Source organism: Salvelinus alpinus, chromosome 7 (genome assembly GCF_045679555.1).
Source record: "Salvelinus alpinus chromosome 7, SLU_Salpinus.1, whole genome shotgun sequence".
NCBI lineage: Eukaryota > Metazoa > Chordata > Actinopteri > Salmoniformes > Salmonidae > Salvelinus > Salvelinus alpinus.
The window spans coordinates 48,229,729-48,254,365 of record NC_092092.1 but is presented as its reverse complement, the minus strand read 5'-3'; the positions used below and the strand labels follow the sequence as shown (position 1 = coordinate 48,254,365).

General features: G+C 42.1%; 1 protein-coding gene across 1 annotated transcript in view; it reads left to right on the top strand.

The window, feature by feature from the left end:
* The window catches only part of LOC139581117 (relaxin receptor 1-like), a 131,801-nt gene that overhangs the window by 94,446 nt on the left and 12,718 nt on the right, over positions 1-24,637 (top strand). The window contains exons 4-14 of the mRNA XM_071410558.1: positions 3,751-3,856; positions 4,951-5,022; positions 13,349-13,420; positions 13,793-13,864; positions 14,071-14,142; positions 14,546-14,614; positions 14,703-14,774; positions 15,026-15,097; positions 16,467-16,538; positions 16,721-16,792; positions 24,328-24,399. Coding sequence (XP_071266659.1) covers positions 3,751-3,856; positions 4,951-5,022; positions 13,349-13,420; positions 13,793-13,864; positions 14,071-14,142; positions 14,546-14,614; positions 14,703-14,774; positions 15,026-15,097; positions 16,467-16,538; positions 16,721-16,792; positions 24,328-24,399 — 823 coding nt within the window. The remainder of the gene's footprint in view (positions 1-3,750; positions 3,857-4,950; positions 5,023-13,348; positions 13,421-13,792; positions 13,865-14,070; positions 14,143-14,545; positions 14,615-14,702; positions 14,775-15,025; positions 15,098-16,466; positions 16,539-16,720; positions 16,793-24,327; positions 24,400-24,637) is intronic.

The following is a 24,637-nucleotide window of genomic DNA, read 5'->3' as shown; positions in this document are numbered from 1 at the left end:
AGCAAAGAAACCACCACTAAAGAACACCAATAAGAAGAAGAGACTTGTCAAACTATGAAATAAGCAATGGACATTAGACCGGTGGAAATCTGTCCTTTAGTCCGATGAGTCCAAATTTGAGATTTATGGTTCCAACGGCTGTCTTTGTGAGACGCAGAGTAGGTGAACGGATGATCTCCGCATGTGTGGGTCCTTATTTCATAGTTTGACTTCACTATTATTCTACAATGTAGAAAATAGTAAAAATAAAGAAAACCCCTTGAATGAGTAGGTGTGTCCAAACTTTTAACTGAAAATGTAAGTATTCAGCTATGAGACTTGAAATTGAGCTCAGGTGCATCCTGTTTCCATTGCTCATCCTTGAGATGTTTCTACAACTTGATTGGAGTCCACCTGTGGGAAATTAAATTGATTGGACATGATTTGGAAAGGCACACACCTGTTTATACGTATAAGGTCCCACAGTTGACGGTGTATGGCAGAGCAAAAACCAAGCCATGAGATTGAAGGAATTGTCCAGGGAAATTCTGCAGCATTGAAGGTCCACAAGAACACAGTGGACTCCATCATTCTTAAATGGAAGAAGCTTGGAACCACTAAGACTCTTCCTAGAGCTGGCCACCCGGCCAAACTGAGCAATCAGGGAACAAGGGTCTTGGTCAGGGAGATGACCAAGAACCCGATGGCCACTGACAGAGCTCCAGAGTTCCTCTGTGGAAATGGGAGAACCTTCCAGAAGGACAACCATCTCTGCAGCACTCCACCAATCAGGCCTTTATGGTAGAGTGGCCAGACGGAAGCCACTCATCAGTAAAAAGGCACATGATAGCCCGCTTGGAGTTTGCCAAACGGCACCTACAGTAAAGGACTCTCAGACCATGAGAAACAAGATTCTCTGGTGTGATGAAACCAAGATTGAACTCTTTGGTCTGAATGCCAAGCATCACATCTACAGGAAAACTGGCACCATCCCCACGGTGAAGCATGGTGGTGGGAGCAGCATCATGCTGTGGGGATGTTTTTCAGCGGCAGGGACTGGGAGACTAATCCGGATTGAGGGAAAGATGAACGGAGCAAAGTACAGAGAGATTCTTGATGTAAACCTGCTCCAGAGCGCTCAGACTGGGGCGAAGGTTCACCTTCAGGTCTCCCAAGTGGCGCAGTGGTCTAAGGCCCTGCATCGCAGTGCTAGCTGTGCCACTAGAGATTCTGGGTTCGAGTCCAGGCTCTGTCGCAGCCAGCCGTGACCGGGAGACCCATGGGGTGGCGCACAATTGGCCCAGCGTCGTCCAGGTGAGAGGAGGGTTTGGCCGGCAGGGATATCCTTGTCCTATCGCGCACTAGCGACTCCTGTGCCGGGCGCAGTGCACGCTGACGCGGTTGCCAGGTGTACGGTGTTTCATCAAACACATTGGTGCGGCTGGCTTCCGGATTAAGTGGGCATTGTGTCAAGAAGCAGTGCGGCTTGGTTGGGTTTCGGAGGACGCACGGCTCTCGACCTTCGCCTCTCCTGAGTCCGTACGGGAGTTGCAGCAATGAGACAAGACTAACTACCAATTGGATACAACTGGCCCTAAGCACACAGCCATGACAATGCAGGAGTGGCTTCGGGACAAGTCTCTGAATGTCCTTGATTTGCCCAGACTTGAACCCGATCGAACATCTCTGGAGAGACCTGAAAATAGCTGTGCAGCAACGCTCCCCATCCAACCTGACAGAGCTTGAGAGGATCTGCAGAGAAGACTCCCCAAAAACAGTTGTGCCAAGCTTGTAGCGTCATACCCAAGAAGACTCAAGTATGTGATCGCTGCCAAAGGTGCTTCAACAAAGTACAGAGTAAAGGGTCTTATGTAAATGTTATTTGTTTTACATTTGCAAACATTTGTGTGTAGATTTGTGAGTGGGGGAAAAACACAATCAATTTTAGAATAAGGCTGTAACATTAAAATGTGGAGGGGTCTGAATGCTTTCCGAATGCACTGTATGTCAGCTACTACAGTGAGTGTAATTGGCTCAATATTAGGAGTTGATCATTAAAATTGACATTATTAGAAAGAAGATACCCACAGTCGAAGAGAGGAGAGTATGTAATTTAGCAATATTCATAAAAACATTGGGGGAAAAATCTGCGGACCCCCGGTTGAATACCCCTGCAGTAGATGCATGTTAGCACATATGCGCTAATTTGCTCAATTATATCCACTCAACACTGATTGCACATAAAGGAAGAGTATTATATAGGAACAGAGTGTTTGCTTTGTTATCCAACTGATCTTGTGTCCTTCGGTCAGCTCGCAGCTATGTTTTAAGTTTGTGGTTCTGGATCTGAATTAAACAGACCAGATGGTTTTGAACAGTCCATTTGTGCTGCCTCCCCCGAGGCATTAAAAGAAAACTCTGCCCCAAAACGATCTTTTGGTATTTGTTTCATTAGTCCATTGTTGATATACACTGAGTATACCACACATTGGGAACACCTTCCTAATATTGAGTTGCAACTTTCCTTATTTGGAGTTTCTAAATAACGCAACTTTATATTAAAAACCACGACTGACATGGTATCAAATAACAAGCAATAAGAAATTCCTTATCGAATAAACAGGTTTGTTTTCTTCCAAGTTTGTGCATATAATCCTTTGATTATATCCAATGTTTTCTCAATTTTCCTTGGCAGAATCAGAGGTTTTCAATTCATTGGTAACTGTATTCTTAGTACAACAGAGATCACTGATAAGGATATTCAAATCGCAAATTACCCATCTTTCCAAAACACTTTTGAAATGAGTGACGAGTATAGGATTTCACACTTTAGGTCAAATACAAATCTTGGATTCAATTTAGTCATTACACGTGCATTGCATTAGATGTCAGATGTACATAAGATTATTCTTTCTTCATATATTTAATTATTTGAATATCAGCACAATTCAAATGTGTCCTCAAATATGTCCCATCAATATTCAAAACCAGATTGCTGATTTCCATTCTTCCCCTTTAGTCCAGACCCAATGAGTGTACTCGATGATGAATTAACTTGCAAGGAAAACGGAAATCAACATTACAGAACTTTGAATACCATTGATATTTTAGAATTTCCATGGAGTCTAATCATTTCCTTTATGCCTGATTATAAATCCCCTCAGATACAGCATAAAGGAATTATTTCTGATACCCACTTTACTGAATGCTATTATCCTTTTACACATTTCCTGTCGGAACCTGGACTTATTGAATTTCAAAAGATAATTGTCTTTTCCTCTGGCATGAGGCCCCAATTCAATAGATTGCTGCTTCAATTAAATTCTCTGTGGCCGTGTGTAACAGTGTTGAGATTGTGCCGTAACCTCATTCCACATCTTGAAATGTCTCCACTCGTGCTAACGAAATGGTAACTTTCGGTGTCGTAATGGGCAAAGACGTTGTCAAGCGGGCGGTAACGTGTTTGCGAAGCAGAGGGTACCTGGAGCCTTTGCAAGGACATTGTGCCGAGACAGGGAAGAAAGCAAAACTGCAAAGCAAGCAGTCACATCCGTCACGTGTGGCTCTACTGTACATATGCAGTGATTGAGGTTGGTCCCTGACACTCTCCTATGTCTCCGTGTAATCTTAAGTAAAGCTAGTTCTACAACAACAGTGTTGTCCAAAGACCTTGTTGACATTTATTTTCATTGCTATTTTCTTTGTCCAGCTCCTATGTGGATCCGCGTCAGTCATTAAAATCTTCCTTCCCTCTGTCTCTTCCTCATCCAGTGCTGGTGGCTGTTCCAGAGCTGTGTCAGTGCAGAGATCTGGAGCTGGACTGTGACGGTGCCCAGTTTCACCATGTCCCAGCCGTGTCCGTTAACGTCACCATGATGTGAGTTGCCACACACATTTCAAATACATACATTTGCATCTGACTGGAAGTGTGCAGATACTTTTTCCTGTTTCTACTATGAATTGGAAGAGAAAAACGATTTAAACAAAGAGTCTCTCGCACTTAGCTAATGAGTGTCTCGATGGAAGTTTGCTTTTTGAAGGTTGGTTTAAGTCTTAGGGCTGTTCTCTCCTGTACTGGAACATTATTTTTCTCAATTGGAAGAGTAAAAAGAGGCATGAACCTCTTTACTGAAGCCTACTGTAATGTGAGAAAAACTTTAACAAATCATTATGACAAAAGTAATTTCTAAACAGTAGGATATATAATATACATTATCATTTCAATCCATACATTATGCAAAATAATGGCAATGACTATAAATTATCACATAGCGCTCGCCCTTTCTTGGTCTCACAATATTTTGTCTCACTGTCATATTGTCCACACATTGTTTAGATAATGGAACATTTGGGCCCTATATTTATCATCTGTGCCCATTGCGGACATCCAGTTCCACTTGACTATTAATTGTCTCGATGGGTAAACCTCGAGAGCCCAATTTGCAGACGGGGTTATTTAATTGTGTCAATTGCATACCATTGCCGCCTCCTCTTTCTCCAATTGTCTCGTCTTTCATTAAGGCCCTGTAGACTGCTGCGGCACGCTCCGCATTGTTAACTTTCAATTAAAATACTTTCTTCACTAATTAAAAGCTTATCTCCATAACCTCGGGTAACATGGCCACCGTGGTAATTGAGGTGGAATGAGCTTAGATAATGACTAAAATGGCAAAATTATGCATTCTCTGTCACACTATAAATAAAGATGCTCCTTCTGTTTGGAATAATGATATGTTCTATCACCAATTCTGTTTCAAATGTAATTGGAAGATTTTCCCGAATACACACAATGTGGTCACATAGAAATGTGATTAGTTCCAACCTCAAACAGACAATGAGCCGAGAACCTAGTAATTCAAATGAAAAGGTTTTGACCTTTTTTAATTCACGCAGTATTGTTTGGTGGCACAATGTTGTGTTTGTTGTTTTTTATTTATCTGGTCGACCTTATGAACTAATCACATCCCATAGGTCCCTGCAAAGGAACCGACTTCGGATATTGAACGGTGACATATTCTATAAGTACCAGAGTCTTCAGAAACTGTAAGTTTGTCGTTGAATTATTGATTGCATTTTAAAAATGTCTTCAGGCGAGAGAAGTCACTTGATTAAGTTGTAGTCGGCAAGTAAATATTTTGATAGCATTTCAAAAACCCTCTCTGATAGACTAACCTCTCAAGGCCTCTGTGACAGCCACAGACAATATCAAAGCATTTCCCGTCCCCTTTTGATGCGTGTGATGGCCAAACAAGCTTACATTAGCTGTGTTTAACATTCATTCAGCAAGACTTACCTTCAGATGATGGTTGTAAGGAAAAACAAACTTTCAAGATTGTTCAGCACATCATTCAGTCTTGTTGTGCTACCACATTTGAGGCCAGATTACCGGATTATTCTTTTTTTTGGTAGGGGGCCACACCGATAACATATGAACACGTCATAAGCAACGGCAAAAAGTGTAGAATTGCAGGGAATTTGATTTAAAACAGCTACATTTTTTTGACAAAATGTATTAAGTCATTGAAAAGTGGTACTAAGGACATAATTGTTATGTTGTCTAATTAGGCCTCATTTGTTATGCAGCTTGTCAGACCGTGTAATGGTTGCTGCAGGCATTCATTCACTGATTCCATCATCAATATGATTATTCATTGAAAGATCTTTGATACAGGAGTTTCCTGAGTGGATGAGCGGTCTATGGCACTGCGTCGCAGTGCTAGAGGCATCACTACAGACCAGAGTTCGATCCCAGGCTGTATCACAACAGGTCGCGATCGGGAGTCCCATAGGGCGGATTACAATTGGCCCACCATCATCCGGTTTAGGCATGGAGGCTTTACTAAGCTCATCGCGCTCTAGCAGCTCCTTGTGGTGGGCCGGGCGCCTGCAGCCTGACCTCAGTCATCAGGTCAATGGTGTTTCCTCCGACAGATTGGTGCGGCTGGCTTTTGGGTTAAGAGGGCGGGTGTTAAGAAGCGCGGTTTGGCAGGTAATGTTTTCGGAGGACGCATTTATTTTTATTTTACCGTTATTTTACCAGGTAAGTTGACTGAGAACACATTCTCATTTGCAGCAACGACCTGGGGAATAGTTACAGGGGAGAGGAGGGGGATGAATGAGCCAATTATAAACTGGGGATTATTAGGTGACCATGATGGTTTGAGGGCCAGATTGGGAATTTAGCCAGGACACCGGGGTTAACACCCCTACTCTTACAATAAGTGCCGTGGGATCTTTAATGACCTCAGAGAGTCAGGACACCCGTTTAACGTCCCATCCGAAAGACGGCACCCTACACAGGGCAGTCTCCCCAATCACTGCCCTGGGGCATTGGGATATTTTTCAGACCAGAGGAAAGAGTGCCTCCTACTGGCCCTCCAACACCACTTCCAGCAGCATCTGGTCTCCCATCCAGGGACTGACCAGGACCGACCCTGCTTAGCTTCAGAAGCAAGCCAACAGTGGTATGCAGGGTGGTATGCTGACTCGACCTTCACCTCCTGAGCCCGTTGGGGAGTTGCAGCGATGTAACAAGATCAAAATTGGGGAGGAAAAAGGCGGTAAAAATAATATATGAAGCAGGGCTGCTTTTGAATGTCATAGAATGTAAGTTGGCGAGTGTGGAGCAAGGAGCAGAGTTTAATACGAGCAGATTTAAAGAATTGTGTTTGCCTTCTCTCCCACTCTGGTACTGCTCAGCCACGCTCTGACTAGCATTTTTTATTTCCTGTATCACAATTTTTTTTAATTAGGCCTATTCTGTAGTAATTATTTAGCCTACCCCACCCACAATAGCCTATACAGTGCATTCGGAAAGTATTCAGACTCCTTTACTTTTTCCACATGTTGTTATGTTGCATCCTTATTCTAAAATGGATTAAATTGTTTTTTCCCCCTCATCAATCTACACACACTACCCCATAATTACAAAGCGGAAAACAGGTCTTTAGAAATGTTTGTAAATGTTTTAAAATTCAAAAACAGAAATACCTTATTTACATAAGTATTCAGACCCTTTGCTATTGAGACTCGAAATTGAGCTCAGGTGCATCCTGTTTCCATTGATCATCCTTGTGATGTTTCTACAACTTGATTGGAGTCCATCTGTGGTAAATTCAATTGATTGCACATGATTTGGAAAGGCACACACCTATCTATATAAAAGCTCCCAAAGTTGACAGTGAGTGTCAGAGCAAAAACCAAGCCATGAGATTGAAGGAATTGTCCGTAGAGCTCCGAGACAGGATTGTGTAAAGGCACAGATCTGGGGAAGGGTACTAAAACATTTCTTCAGCATTCAAGGTCCCCAAGAACACAGTGGCCTCCATTTTTCTTAAATGGAAGAAGCTTGGAACCATCAAGACTATTCCTAGAGCTGGCTACCCGGCCAAACTGAGCAATTGGTGGAGAAGGGCCTTGGTCAGGGAGGTGACCAAGAACCCGATGGTCACTCTGAAAGAGCTCCAGAGTTCCTCTGTGGAGATGGTAGAAACTTCCAGAATGACAACCATCTCTGCAGCACTCCACCAATCAGGCCTTTATGGTAGTGGCAACTCCTCAGTAAAATGCATATGACAGCCCGTTTGGAGTCTACCAAAAGGTATCTAAAGACTCTCGGACCATGAGAAACAAGATTCCCTGGTCTGATGAAACCAAGATTGAACTCTTTGGCCTGAATGCCAAGTCTCACATCTGGAGGAAACCTGGCACCATCCCTATGGTGAAGCATGGTGGTGGCAGCATCATGCTGTGGGGAGGCAGGGACTGGGACTAGTCAGGACTAGTCAGGACCGAGGGAAAGATGAACTGAGTAAAGTACAGAGAGATCCTTGATGAAAAAAACAACGCAGTTGTGGCTTCGGGACAAGTCTCTGAATGTCCTTGAGTAGCCCAGCCAGAGCCCGGACTTGAACCCGATCAAACATCTCTGGAGAGATCTCCAGCTGTGCAGCGACGCTCCCCATCTGACAGATCTTGTGAGGATCTGCAGAGAGGAATGGGAGAAACTCCCCAAATACAGGTGAGCCAAGCTTGTAGCGCCATACCCAAGAATACTCAAGGCTGTAGTACCTGCCAAAGGTGCTTCAACAAATTACTGAGTGAAGGGTCTGAATAATTATGTAAATTTGATATTTCAGTTTTGTATTTTTTATCAATTTGCAAACATTTCTAAACACCTGTTTTTGCTTTGTCATTATGGGTTATTGTTTGTAGATTTATGAGGGGGAAAACTATGTAATCCATTTTATAATAAGGCTGTAACGTAACAAAATACTTTCCGAATGCACTGTATCTAATGTATTTTTTACTTTCTAACATTAGGATATGTTTGTTTTGAAGGTCTTGAAATGTATTAACGGATGTTTTAGGTAGGCAAGACATATGTATTTTCGTTTTTCTTGGAATAAAAACCCTATAATGTAAATATCTTTCATAAAGCTAAAATATCAGGAACAAATCGTAAATAATAAAAGGTGAGTATCAGCTTCATTTCATAAATATAAATAAATAAATCTCAAACTGCAGGAGTCCAGTGATTTGTGCACAGATGCAAGCACCAACAAGCTTCACATTTGCATTGAGCGTGGGAAAAGCGCTCTACAAATTAAATATTATTATAAAAACAGAAAAGTACACATGTAAAAGCTAAATTACATAAAGGAATATTAGTGGCATTATACCCATAATATAAACAAGAGAAAGGAGAATGGAATGTGTTTAAAAAGCCAAAAATAAATAAAAAATCATTGAAATAAAGCCTCCCCATGTGTGGATGCTATTTCTCAAAAATCTATTACGTTTAAGTAGGGACCGGCACAGAATCCTGGCGTCAATCTTTCCCTCAATCCCTTCACAGCACGTTCGTATTGATAAGTGAGTGTTAATATCCAGTTCTCTCTTTTTAGTTCAGTTTTATACAACTCCTCAACAATTTGAAACAGTTTTTCTTCTATGGAATGGCGGTAGCTCTTCATGTCCCGTTCTAGTTTTTTTCCCCAGCATGTTGGCGCCAACTGGTGTATAACGTGAGATTAGGAGAGGGACTAAGAGAATATTGAGTTTTGATTGGCTCAAAATAAACTGCTCGTCATGCAGCTTCTGACAGCTGATTTGTAATAGCTGTCAATTTAAACATATCACTAGCAATATGATGATTGGTTACTGGAATCTCACTAGTAACGATAAGTATTCAACATTAGTCGACCTGCGTTACATGTTTAATCAATGTAGGGAGTTAACATGATATCATAAAGGGATTGCTTAGACCACACTTACCGATAAGACTAAGACTAGTTATCTCACGCAATCTGGCAGAGAAGTAGCCTATGTGAGCGCTTTAACAGTAACCTAAACGAACAGTTGAAGTATCCATCACTAATAAATGAATGAACTTCAGAAATAATAGGCTGGTTTATGCTGCGTACAACATGCTTTTATTAGCCTACCAGAATCACCTACAAAAAGAGGATTGTGATAGGCCTTCACTTGAAAGGTAACAGGAAAAAATACATTTAATTACTGAAATAAAATGAAGAGATAGTAAACTTTCATGATGACACTGTTTAATCTTTAAAGTGTCGGCTAATGTTTTACGGAAACATAAGTAAGCTATACGATTTTCAATCGCACCGATGACAACGATCTTTGAATTTGATGGTAGGCAAAGAAAATGTATTGTTTTGAAAGCATCCTGAAATGGAGTACTTCAGAGGGAGAACCTTGCGTGATGGATAGATTTAGAGGACGGGTTGCAAAATAAATCTTTGCATTGCAGGGATCAACTTCCTGTTGCAGTTTTATAGCCTCATGCATTAATAGCAGTAATAATAATAATCATCAATTACTACCTTACTATTCTGCGCAGGCTGACATAGACCGATTAAGCCGTTTCAAACACTTCAAACTACCAGGAGTCAAAAGCCACCTACTGGGCAAAACATGTCTGATTATTTGGACAACAATGTTGTGGGAAGTCGTTTTTATTCGCAGGAAGAAGTTTAACTAATGCCTAATTGTGGGGTCTTTGGTAAACAAAAATATCACAATACATAGCTGTCACGCCCTGACCATAGAGAGCTGTTTATTCTCTATGTTGGTTAGGTCGGGGTGTGATTAAGGGTGAGTTATCTAGGGGAATTATATATCATGTTGGCCTGGTATGGTTCCCAATCAGAGGCAGCTGTTTATCATTGTATGTGATTGGGGATCATATTTAGGTAGCCATTTGCCCATTGTGCTTTGTTGGATCTTGTCTAGGTATAGTTGCCTGCGAGCACTATTTTGAGCTTCAGGTTTCGTTTTTTCGCTTTATTGTTTTTTCCCTTTGAGTTTTCTCTTCCTAATAAAAAGGATGGAAACATACCACGCTGCATCTTGGTCCAGTTATTATGACAATAGTGGCATTTTTAATCAATCAGGGCATTTGATGCCGAGCAGTGATCTTCATGCCTTCTGCCACCTCTGGTCTGAAATCACAAAGAAGATTTGTCCCTTTGGGGATTTAGATAATTAATTAGTATTTTAAGGGCTGAAGGTTACAGGTGTGGATTATTTTGGTGATATCACCATTGCGCATGCCCTCGGTGACTAAAACACCAGTCTCAACGTCAACAGTGAAGAGGCGAGTCCGGGATGCTGGCCTTCTAGGCAGAGTTCCTCTGTCCAGTGTCTGTGTTCTTTTGCCCATCTTAATCCTTTCTTTTTATTGGCCAGTCTGAGATATGGCTTTTTCCTTGCAACTCTGCTTAGAAGGCCAGCATCCCGGAGTCGCCTCTTCACTGTTGACGATGAGATTTAAAGCTGCCAGTTGAGTACTTGTGAGGCGTCTGTTTCTCAAACTAAACACTCTAATGTACTAGTCCTCTTGCTCAGTTGTACACCGGGGCCTCCCACTCCTCTTTCTATTCTGGTTAGAGCTGTTTGCGCTGTTCTGTGAAGGGAGTAGCACACAGCGTTGTACGAGATCTTCAGTTTCTTGGTAATTTATTTCATGGAATAACTTCACTTCTCAGACCAAGAATAGACTGACGAGTTTCAGAAGAAAGTTCTTTGTTTCTGGCCATTTTGAGCCTGTAATCGAACCCACAAATGCTGATGCTCCAAATACTCAACTAGTCTAAAGAAGGCCAGTTTTATGGCTTCTTTAATCAGAACCGTTTTCAGCTGTGCTAACATAATTGCAAAAGGGTTTTCTAATGATCAATTAGCCTTTTAAAATTATAAACTTAGGTTAGCTAACACAGCGTGTCATTGGAACACAGGAGTGATGGTTGCTGATAATGGGCCTCTGTACGCCTATGTAGATATTCCATAAAAAATCTGACATTTCCAGCTACAATAGTCATTTACAACATTAACATTGTCTGCACTGTATTTCTGATCAATTTGACGTTATTTCAATGTACAAAAACTGTGGTTTTCTTTCAAAAACAAGGAAATGTCTAAGTGACCCCAAACTTTTGAACGGTAGTGTATATATATATATATTTTTTTTTAAATAGCATAAGGGGCAGCTTCATCTCAATGTATTTTAAAATGTTAGGGTTTTCAAATATATTCCATTCTCTTTTCCCTTGTTTATTATGGCTATATTCCCACTAATATTCCTAAATGTACAGTTGAAGTCGGAAGTTTACATACACCTTAGCCAAATACATTTAAACTCAGTTTTTCACAATTCTTGACATTTAATCCTAGCAAAAAATCCCTGTCTTAGGTCAGTTAGGAACACCACTTTATTTTAAGAATGTGAAATGTCCAAATAAAAGTAGAGAATTATTTATTTCAGTTTTCATTTCTTTCATCACATTCCCAGTGGGTCAGAAGTTTACATACACTCATTGCCTTTAAATTGTTTAACTTTGGTCAAACGTTTCGGGTAGCCTTCCACAAGCTTCCCACAATAAGTTGGGTGAATTTTGGCCCATTCCTCCTGACAGAGCTGGTGTAACGGAGTCAGGTTTGAAGGCCTCCTTGCTCGCACACGCTTTTTCAGTTCTGCCCACAAATGTTCTATAGGATTGAGGTCAGGGCTTTGTGATGGCCACTCCAATACCTTGACTTTGTTGTCCTTAAGCCATTTTGACACAACTTTGGATGTATGCTTGGGGTCATTGTCCATTTGGAAGACCCATTTGCGACCAAGCTTTAACTTCCTGACTGATGTCTTGAGATGTTGCTTCAATATATGCACATCATTTTCCTACCTCATGATGCCATCTACTTTGTGAAGTGCACCAGTCCCTCCTGCAGAAAAGCACCCCAACAACATGATGTTGCCACCCCCGTGCTTCACGGTTGGGATGGTGTTCTTCAGCTTGCAAGCGTTCCCCTTTTTCCTCCAAACATAGCGATGGTCATTATAGCCAAACAGTTCTATTTTTGTTTCATCAGACCAGAGGACATTTTTCCAAAAAGTATGATCTTTGTCCTCATGTGCAGTTGCAAACCGTAGTCTGGATTTTTTATGTCTGTTTTGGAGCAGTGGCTGCTTCCTTGCTGAACGACCTTCCAGGTTATGTCGATATAGGACTCGTTTTACTGTGGATATAGATACTTTTGTACCTGTTTACTCCAGCATCTTCACAAGGTCCTTCACATTTATTTAACTACGCAAGTCAGTTAAGAACAAATTCTTATTTACAATGACGGCCTACCCCGGCCAAACCTGGACGATGGCAATACTGGTATCGTCCTGGCCCTAAAAACAGCCCTGCTTCAGGCTATCAAAGAACTGACAATGAATAATCATATCAATGGATGGAATCAGTGAATGAATGGCTGCAGCAACCATTATATGGTCTGACAAGCTGCTTGACAAATGAGGCATAATTAGACAAAATAACATTTAAGTCGTTCAAACAAGGTAATGAGGTAGGTGCCCCGGGGACCCAAATGCAGTAGTCTGGATCACATTGGCCTTGAAACATATTGGCAGCATGGAAGTAGTAGCAAGATGAGGAGACTAAAAACATGCCTCTGATTGCCAAGAACTATCTTTCGAATAAAGTCAGCTATGCAGTATTGTTTGAGTAATTTTCTTCTTCTAAAAAACTATCAAACCACATACTATAAAAGTATCTACCAATTGGTATTTTTATTTTGTTCTACAGCGACCCGTTTATATTTAGGTCTTTAATGTATAAATGTGAGGCTTCTATACTTGTTGTAACAAATGTTCACTTGTTAGTCATCGTGGCAATTGTTCTCTGAACACACAAATGAATGTAAGACTAAAATTAGTATTTTGAACACAATGTACTATTAGTACACAATGTGTAGTTCTAGTAAGTAGTACATATTTTGGACACAGCAAATGTTAAATTAAACAAGATATTTTTTAACATACTTCTAACATACTACTTTTCAGATATCTACAACATAACAGAATTCGAGCTGTGAGTCCTAACGCCTTCAGAGGACTATACAATCTAACAAGACTGTAAGTTCATAATATTCATACATCGATGCGTACACTTGACAGTGTTATGTTGGACTTTATAATGAAAAGGGTTAGGGTTAGGGTTTTAACCCTAACCCATTCAGTTGTAGAACTGAATGCCTTCAACTGAAATGTGTCTTTCGCATTTAACCCAACCCCTCTGAATCAGAGAGGTGAGGGGGGCTGCCTTAATCAACATCCACGTCTTCGGCACCCGGGGAACAGTGGGTTAACTGCCTTGCTCAGGGGCAGAATGACAGATTTTTACCTTGAATGTTGTTGATTTAAGTTTTCCTTATCAAGTTGCTTATGTTTGAAATAAATGGTAAATAATTCAATGTGCATATTTAAAATCTGAATTTTCTGCTTCAGATATTTAAGCTATAACAAGATATCCATCCTGATGCCCGGGGTGTTCCAAGATCTACACAAGCTGGAGTGGTTGTAGGTTATCCTTACTGACACATTCTGTATATCCTGTTTGCATATATAGATACTGCTAACACAATGGGTACAAAGACTACATTTTTAGACAGCCTTCAGAACTCTCGCACAAAGCTTGTATCGCTGCAGTTTCCTTAAAACCAACGTTCAACCAAATACTTAATTTAATAAGAGAGCTGAAAATAAACTCTACCCTTTGGTTGTAGGATCCTTGAAAACAACAGTATCCATCAGATATCCCCCATGACCTTTTCAGGCTTGCGTTCCTTGGTACTCCTGTGAGTTTCATTTCTACCTTTACCTTCTTGAGTTTGGCTTGTTTTGCTTTTTCCATCGAATAAGTTATTTCATACATAGCAGTGGGAAGTAGTGGTGCTGAGGGTGCTGCAGCACCCACTGAAAAATCTGAATAAAAATAACATTATTATTTGTATAATTAAAAAAAATTCAAGAAAAAGATTATTCACAAAAGTATTGCACTAGACCTTTACTACTGCTGTAGTACTGCAGCACCCCCACCCCCAAACTACTTACCACATCTATGCTTTCATATGCACTTTATTGAAGTGCTCCGGTATTATTAAAGTGCCAATGTGATATGCTAAAGTATTTTGGCAGTGAGTGTTGTTTTCTTTGAATGGCACAAAAATCAGACCGCTCTTGTTTTGTTTCTGTTCGCAGGGTTTTGTTGAACAACGCTCTGACAAAGCTGGATGACATCTGCCTGGAAATGCCAAGACTAAACTGGCTGTACGTTTGGAAGTCAACAAATCAAAGAGCTCTGTTATCAGCATGATATTACTTTTAAATATGTTTTTGTGCCCTTGTGTGTCTCCAGGGACATGGAAGGAAATCAAATTGAAAGTGTCGGAAACGTAACATTCTGGTCTTGCAACATGATGACTGTGCTGTAAGTGTGACTTAATTAGTTTAGTTTTTCTCATTTTTATTGTTGTGTCCTTGGCTTTCTCACTAGGCTATAACTATTACAATTCCAAATATCAACATCTATTTGTTTCCCTAAGGGATTCTAAATAGTGGACCCCAAAACAACAATCTTGTTCAATTGCTTTTAGAACCAACAGAGAAGATAATAAAGTGAGAAAATGTCTGTCTGTTTTATAATTCTTGTTTTGACAGTCTTTCCTTAACTCTTTCTAGTGTCCTACAGAAGAACAGAATCAGTCGCATACATGAACAGGCGTTCTCATTTCTAAAGAAACTTGGGGAATTGTAAGTTGTGTTTTGTATGCCTCAAGACATGAAATTGCATGACATTTTCCTCTGTTGTACCCAGAAACAGTACATTTTGAGTCCCAGACACAGTGATATCTTCACCTATTCCACTGACTTTTTTAAAGAATTCAGATAATACCATATAAATCAGTACAGACTGCACTATAAATATACAACATGTTCCCAGGCCAAGATGTTCATTAGGATTTATATTTTATGAGTTTTGGTGAATCCAAACAATTATTCTGACATGCATTTACACTTGTTTCTGGATTTGCAGAACAGGTGGTCATGTAAACCTTGTGTACGTTTCATACACTGTATATGTAATGGATAAATGCCTCCGTTCTGTACATTACCTTTGAAAAATGGACTCCATTATTTCAAAGGTAATGTACAGAACGGAGGTGTCTATCCTGCTTATACAACAGTTGCCAAAGAACACAATACTAAAGCACACATTTACTGGCAGAAATAACTTTTTTGTTTTGTTTATAATTTTAGAAGCAAATTCATTCTTTCTCATCTTTTGGTTGCTAGAGACGCGACCCAGTCGTTCGTTCGATTAGTTCTATATTTATGGACGCGACGAAGTTGTTTGTTCTATATGTTCTGTTGCCATGCTCGCTGGCAACGTTCTTATCCCTTGCTTGCTAGCTAGCCAACTAGCTATTGCTAACACAGCCACGACCCCGGCAGCCAGAATAACAGCAAAGTGGCTGTATATACGTTTGTTTAAGCTGTTTTCCATAACAATGATCTGATGATGCCCAATTTTGCCTGGCATAGCTAGAAAATATTGCCTTCTCGTCAGGACACTAGTCAACACTGTTCATTACGAGGAGATCGCTTTGCATATCAAACACTAGGCTAGAAAGCTAGCTAAATAGTTTGTTATTAGCTGCCAATATGACAACTGAATTAAAATTTTAAAAAACTGTTGTTGAAAACAGCTGGTCCACTAGAGGGAGGATTTGACAGCGTAGCGCTACTTGCATCATGACTGAAACAGCAGGGACCGGAGAAATTTATGTTCATCACTCACCATGTTAGGTCATCAGATGCTCCAAAAAACATGTCTAGCTAGCTACGTTTGTCGTTAGACCTGTGTTTACAATGTATCCAATTTTGGTTTGTGTAGTTGTTGGTTTAGCTTTCTGTAACTTTGTAGCAAGTATGGTCTGCATGTGTCGGTTTATATTGCGTCATGATTGCAAGGTGTCCCGATATATTTTCCAACTGTTCCGTTATCTGGTTTTAATGCTCATTCTAGAATGCCCTTCTGGCCAGTCATAAATGAGTATTCAACAATGCTGTGGTATATTGGTTCTTGTAGTTTTTCCAGTAAATAGCTTTGTCTCCACAGAGATCTGTCCAGCAACAGACTCGTGGCAATCCCTCCCAATCTCTTTGTTCATCTGGGAGATTTACTACAGCTGTGAGTTAGAGCCACACTCGGATCTATGCACAAACATTCTTTGAATATTTTATGTTTTTGTTGCTCTAACGTTGAAAAACATTGTTATACAGCTATGGTGCTATAGTTATCGTTGAATATTATGTCTTATAATTGATGCTGTTACTGGAGCTCTGATGTCAATACTTTTACATGTTTTTTAGGAACATCTCGTGTAACCCTATCGTGGATCTCCAAGTTGACCACTTTGATAATTTGCATAAATTGAAATCATTGTAAGTAGCCATGGTTTGTTTTACTGCTCACGTTGTGCATGAATGTTACGCTTGAAAGGGAAAAGCAACAGTAGGGTAGTTTGTTTAACATTTATGAATCATTACTCCCACGTGTTAATGTTAGTAAGCTAGTTATTCACACATTTATAAAACACTTTTAAAGTATGTAATAATAATTTGAGAGATCATTCATAGTGCCTGGACTGGATTTCTACTAAGCTAACATGTGAAAATGTTTTCGCACTTCGGTCCGCAGGTAGTATAACTTTTCATTACATTTCATTACATTTCATTATAGTACAACGCTTTGATTTGTCTAATCTTAGCAATTTCTTCTTAGCTAGCTACATAGCCGTCTTTGTATCAAAGATAATTGTGTAGTCTAGAGCGATTTTCTAGGTTAGCTAGCCAGCTATTGTCGTTCTTTTAACGCAACGTAACGTAATCAACACTGCTAGCTAGCCAGCTAGCCCCCGAATAGCAGCACTGTAGAAACTATTACACTCAACGGAACGACTTGATTAGTGTAGTGTCAACAACGCAGCCACTGCCAGCTAGCCTACAAAGTCAACAACGCAAAGTCAACAACGCAGCCACTGCCAGCTAGCCTACTTCAGCAGTACTGTATCATTTTAATCATTTTAGTCAATAAGATTCTTGCTACGTAAGCTTAACTTTCTGAACATTCGAGACGTGTAGTCCACTTATCATTCCAATCTCCTTTGCATTAGCGTAGCCTCTTCTGTAGCCTGTCAACTATGTGTCTGTCTATCCCTGTTCTCTCCTCTCTGCACAGACCATACAAACGCTCCACACCGCGTGGCCGCGGCCACCCTAATCTGGTGGTCCCAGCGCGCACGACCCACGTGGAGTTCCAGGTCTCCGGTAGCCTCTGGAACTGCCGATCTGCGGCCAACAAGGCAGAGTTCATCTCAGCCTATGCCTCCCTCCAGTCCCTCGACTTCTTGGCACTGACGGAAACATGGATCACCACAGATAACACTGCTACTCCTACTGCTCTCTCTTCGTCCGCCCACGTGTTCTCGCACACCCCGAGAGCTTCTGGTCAGCGGGGTGGTGGCACCGGGATCCTCATCTCTCCCAAGTGGTCATTCTCTCTTTCTCCCCTTACCCATCTGTCTATCGCCTCCTTTGAATTCCATGCTGTCACAGTTACCAGCCCTTTCAAGCTTAACATCCTTATCATTTATCGCCCTCCAGGTTCCCTCGGAGAGTTCATCAATGAGCTTGATGCCTTGATAAGCTCCTTTCCTGAGGACGGCTCACCTCTCACAGTTCTGGGCGACTTTAACCTCCCCACGTCTACCTTTGACTCATTCCTCTCTGCCTCCTTCTTTCCACTCCTCTCCTCTTTTGACCTCACCCTCTCACCTTCCCCCCCTACTCACAAGGCAGGCAATACGCTCGACCTCATCTTTACTAGATGCTGTTCTTCCACTAACCTCATTGCAACTCCCCTCCAAGTCTCCGACCACTACCTTGTATCCTTTTCCCTCTCGCTCTCATCCAACACTTCCCACACTGCCCCTACTCGGATGGTATCGCGCCGTCCCAACCTTCGCTCTCTCTCCCCCGCTACTCTCTCCTCTTCCATCCTATCATCTCTTCCCTCTGCTCAAACCTTCTCCAACCTATCTCCTGATTCTGCCTCCTCAACCCTCCTCTCCTCCCTTTCTGCATCCTTTGACTCTCTATGTCCCCTATCCTCCAGGCCGGCTCGGTCCTCCCCTCCCGCTCCGTGGCTCGACGACTCATTGCGAGCTCACAGAACAGGGCTCCGGGCAGCCGAGCGGAAATGGAGGAAAACTCGCCTCCCTGCGGACCTGGCATCCTTTCACTCCCTCCTCTCTACATTTTCCTCTTCTGTCTCTGCTGCTAAAGCCACTTTCTACCACTCTAAATTCCAAGCATCTGCCTCTAACCCTAGGAAGCTCTTTGCCACCTTCTCCTCCCTCCTGAATCCTCCTCCCCCTCCCCCCCCCTCCTCCCTCTCTGCAGATGACTTCGTCAACCATTTTGAAAAGAAGGTCGACGACATCCGATCCTCGTTTGCTAAGTCAAACGACACCGCTGGTTCTGCTCACACTGCCCTACCCTGTGCTCTGACCTCTTTCTCCCCTCTCTCTCCAGATGAAATCTCGCGTCTTGTGACGGCCGGCCGCCCAACAACCTGCCCGCTTGACCCTATCCCCTCCTCTCTTCTCCAGACCATTTCCGGAGACCTTCTCCCTTACCTCACCTCGCTCATCAACTCATCCCTGACCGCTGGCTACGTCCCTTCCGTCTTCAAGAGAGCGAGAGTTGCACCCCTTCTGAAAAAACCTACACTCGATCCCTCCGATGTCAACAACTACAGACCAGTATCCCTTCTTTCTTTTCTCTCCAAAACTCTTGAACGTGCCGTCCTTGGCCAGCTCTCCCGCTATCTCTCTCAGAATGACCTTCTTGATCCAAATCAGTCAGGTTTCAAGACTAGTCATTCAACTGAGACTGCTTTTCTCTGTATCACGGAGGCGCTCCGCACTGCTAAAGCTAACTCTCTCTCCTCTGCTCTCATCCTTCTAGACCTATCGGCTGCCTTCGATACTGTGAACCATCAGATCCTCCTCTCCACCCTCTCCGAGTTGGGCATCTCCGGCGCGGCCCACGCTTGGATTGCGTCCTACCTGACAGGTCGCTCCTACCAGGTGGCGTGGCGAGAATCTGTCTCCTCACCACGTGCTCTCACCACTGGTGTCCCCCAGGGCTCTGTTCTAGGCCCTCTCCTATTCTCGCTATACACCAAGTCACTTGGCTCTGTCATAACCTCACATGGTCTCTCCTATCATTGCTATGCAGACGACACACAATTAATCTTCTCCTTTCCCCCTTCTGATGACCAGGTGGCGAATCGCATCTCTGCATGTCTGGCAGACATATCAGTGTGGATGACGGATCACCACCTCAAGCTGAACCTCGGCAAGACGGAGCTGCTCTTCCTCCCGGGGAAGGACTGCCCGTTCCATGATCTCGCCATCACGGTTGACAACTCCATTGTGTCCTCCTCCCAGAGCGCTAAGAACCTTGGCGTGATCCTGGACAACACCCTGTCGTTCTCAACTAACATCAAGGCGGTGGCCCGTTCCTGTAGGTTCATGCTCTACAACATCCGCAGAGTACGACCCTGCCTTACACAGGAAGCGGCGCAGGTCCTAATCCAGGCACTTGTCATCTCCCGTCTGGATTACTGCAACTCGCTGTTGGCTGGGCTCCCTGCCTGTGCCATTAAACCCCTACAACTCATCCAGAACGCCGCAGCCCGTCTGGTGTTCAACCTCCCCAAGTTCTCTCACGTCACCCCACTCCTCCGCTCTCTCCACTGGCTTCCAGTTGAAGCTCGCATCCGCTACAAGACCATGGTGCTTGCCTACGGAGCTGTGAGGGGAACGGCACCTCAGTACCTCCAGGCTCTGATCAGGCCCTACACCCAAACAAGGGCACTGCGTTCATCCACCTCTGGCCTGCTCGCCTCCCTACCTCTGAGGAAGTACAGTTCCCGCTCAGCCCAGTCACAACTGTTCGCTGCTCTGGCCCCCCAATGGTGGAACAAACTCCCTCACGACGCCAGGACAGCGGAGTCAATCACCACCTTCCGGAGACACCTGAAACCCCACCTCTTTAAGGAATACCTAGGATAGGATAAAGTAATCCTTCTCACCCCCCCCCCCCCCCCTTAAAAGATTTAGATGCACTATTGTAAAGTGGCTGTTCCACTGGATGTCATAAGGTGAATGCACCAATTTGTAAGTCGCTCTGGATAAGAGCGTCTGCTAAATGACTTAAATGTAAATGTAAAATGTTTTAAGATTTTCTTACCAAGGATCATATTGTTAATTTTAGGAACACTGTAGGTATAAAAAATATATATATATACAAAAATATGTATTTGTGAAACATTGAATTTGGCCTTACTGCTATTAGCCCATGAACACGCATTGAATAATATACAGTTGAAGTCAGAAGTTTACATACACTTAGGTTGGAGTCATTACAACTAGTTTTTCAACCACTCCACACATTTCTTGTTAACAAACTATAGTTTTGGTAAGTCGGTTAGGACATCTACTTTGTGCATGACAAGTAATTTTTTCAACAATTGTTTACAGACAGATTATTTCACTTATAATTCACTGCATTACAATTCCAGTGGGTCAGAAGTTTACATACACTAAGTTGACTGCCTTTAAACAGCTTGGAAAATTCCAGAAAATGATGTCATGGCTTTAGAAGCTTCTGATAGGCTAATTGACATCATTTGAGTCAATTGGGGGTGTACCTGTGGATGTATTTCAAGGCCTACCTTCAAACTCAGTGCCTCTTTGCTTGACATCATGGGAAAATCAAAAGAAATCAGCCAAGGCCTCTGAAAAATAAATTGTAGACCTCCACAATTTCCAAATGCCTGAAGGTACCATGTTCATCTGTACAAACAATAGTACGCAAGTATAAACACCATGGGACCACGCAGCTTTCATACCGCTCAGGAAGGAGACGCGTTGTCTCCTAGAGATGAATGTACTTTGGTGCGAAAAGTGCAAATCAATCCCAGAACAACAGCAAAGGACCTTGTGAAGATGCTGGAGGAAACAGATACAAAAGTATCTATATCCACAGTAAAACGAGTCCTATATCGATTTAACCTGAAAGGCCACTCAGCAAGGAAGAAGCCACTGCTCCAAAACCGCCATAACTAAAGCCAGACTACGGTTTGCAACTGCACATGGGGACAAAGATCATACTTTTTGGAGAAATGTCCTCTGGTCTGATGAAACAAAAATAGAACTGTTTGGCCATAATGACCATCGTTATGTTTGGAGGAAAAAGGGGGAGGCTTGCAAGCCAAAGAACACCATCCCAACTGTGAAGCACGGGGGTGGCAGCATCATGTTGTGGGGGTGCTTTGCTGCAGGAGGGACTGGTGCACTTAACAAAATAGACGACATCAAGAGGTAGGAAAATTATGTGGATATATTGAAGCAACATCTCAAGACATCAGTCAGAAAGTTAAAGCTTGGTCACAAATGGGTCTTCCAAAAGGGCAATGACCCCAAGCATACTTCCAAAGTTGTGGCAAAATGGCTTAAGGACAACAAAGTCAAGGTATTGGAGTGGCACAAAGCCCTGACCTCAATCCCATAGAACATTTGTCGGCAGAACTGAAAAAGCGTGTGCGAGCAAGGAGGCCTACAAAACCTGGCTCAGTTACACCAGCTCTGTCAGAAGGATTGGGCCAAAATTCACCGAACTTATTGTGGGAAGCTTGTGAAAGGCTACCCGAAACGTTTGACCCAAGTTCAACTATTTAAAGGCAATGCTACCAAATACTAATTGACTGTATGTAAACTTCTGACCCACTGGGAATGTGATGAAAGAAATAATAGCTGAAATAAATAATTCTGACATTTCACATTCTTAAAATAAAGTGGTGATCCTAACTGACCTAAGACAGGGAATTTTTACAAGGATTAAATGTCAGGAATTGTGAAAAACTGAGTTTAAATGTATTTGGCTAAGGTGTTTGTAAACTTCCAACTTCAACTTTATATACAAAAGTATGTAGACTTCTGCCCTGCTAGAGCTGCCCCGATCAACTGTAAGTGCTGTTACTGTGAAGTGGGAAACGTCTACGTCAACAACGGCTTAGTCGTGAAGTGGTAGGCAACACAAGCTCACAGAACGGGACTACAGAGTGCCGAAGCTTGTAAGCTCGTAAAAAAACGTCTGTCCTCGGTTGCAACACTCACTATCGAGAGTTCCAAACTGCAACTGGAAGCAACGTCAGCACAATAACTGTTTATTGGGAGCTTCATGAAATGGGTTTCTATGGCCGAGCAGCCGCACACAAGCCTAAGATCACCATGCGCAATGCTAAGCGACGGCTGCAGTGGAGTAAAGCTCACTACTATTGGACTCTGGAGCAGTGGAAACGCATTCTCTGGAGTGATGAATCACGCTTCACCATCTGGCAGTCCGATGGACGAATCTGGGTTTGGTGGATGCCAGGAGAATGCTACCATACCGAAAGCATAGTGCTAACTGTAAAGTTTGGTGAAGGAGGAACAATGGTCTGGGGCTGTTTTTTATAATAATTCGGGCTAGGCCCCTTAGTTCCATTGAAGGGAACTTTGTGGGAACAGTTTGGGGAAGGCATGACACGGCCCCCGTGCACAGAGCTAGGTCCACACAGAATTGGTTGGTCGAGATCGGTGTGGAAGAACTTGACTGGCCTAATCGCCCAAATCCGTGCCCGACCTAACTAATGCTCGTGGCTGAATGGAAGCAAGTCCCCGCAGCAATGTTCCAACATCTAGTGGAAAGCCTTCCCAGAAGAGTGGAGGCAGTTATAGCAGCAAAAGGGGGACCAACTCCATATTAATGGCCATGATTTTGGAATGAGATGTTTGACGAGCAGGTGTCCACATACTTTTGGTGATGTAGTGTGTTTTTTTTTACTTACCTCTTAAGCAGTCTATGGACTGCTCTAAACCATGAAATGGCAATGCTCCTCAGTGTCCGACAACGATACTTAAAGCCAATCAGAGAGCATGAACCTCCAAGTGGGGGAGCTGACAGGAGTGACAACAAAAAGGAGAAAATATGTTGTGCAAGCAAATAATAAATATATAATTATATGGGATTATGAAGAGTGAATTAAATTGTTCCTTTGTCTGGCTAGTATCAACAAGGGTTTTCTACAACAATAGCAACATTATCACAGCTAGCTAGTTAGCTAACATTGGATACCTACAAATCAAAATACACAGGGACTAGCATTGTCAAACTAAACTTAAAAATGCAATTCTACTAATGTTAGCACTTCACTCAGCATAGTCACACATCATACTATTACAACAGTGTGGCTGTTTTTGGAATAAAATGCTCAATATATTTTCTTAACTTTTACTGCAGTGGGCTAAATCAGGATCACACAGTTTCTTGGTAGTTTTAAACAAAAGTATGGTTATGGACTTAAATAAAGACACCTGTACCGTGTCAGATATAGAGTTGAAATTGCATCCCAATATAAGTTGTGTAGAGTTAGTACTTCTTCTCTATACATTCATTTCTGTGGCCCTTTCAGACTTACGAGAAACCCATGATCTATTCCATGCAATTTCACATAGCTTGCATCATGTCCAGACCAAAAGGCACGTGACATTCCAATGTGCACCCTTTTATCATACAATACAATTATGTGGCTACATAACATGCAATGTGTTTTATGTGTTATCCTATTGGAACAGAGTGCACTCACTGGCCCATACATGAGGAATTCCCTAATTCACACATATCAGGAAAGAAAACAAATAGCATTTTAGGTCGTACATCAAAGCTTTCCCCCCCAAAAAACGTATAAAAGGCCAACAATTTTGGGGAAAGAGTGTTGCAAAGAGGGTCTCTGAAATTCAAATATTTTGTTTAGTTTGTTTTTCTATGTGAGCTCCTAAGGGGAACAATTCTTTTATTTTTTTTAGGAGCATAGAGGGAATCGAGATTGGGAACATACAACGAAGGATGTTTGAACCACTCAAACAATTGACCCACATGTGAGTAGTTTGTTCATTTTGTTTTATCAAATTAATTTGATGATCAAAACCGAAATTACACTTTGAATAAAATCCTTTGCACATTTTTATCTGGCAAAAAATGAAGCTTAGCCTATGTCTTAATTAAAGAGGCAGTGTTGTATTTTGAAACAGGCTTGAATATGTAACTAAGCCAATAGGAAAGGGGTAGCCTACATTGTCTAATTCTCTGTATGGCAATAATTTATTTTATAAAGTG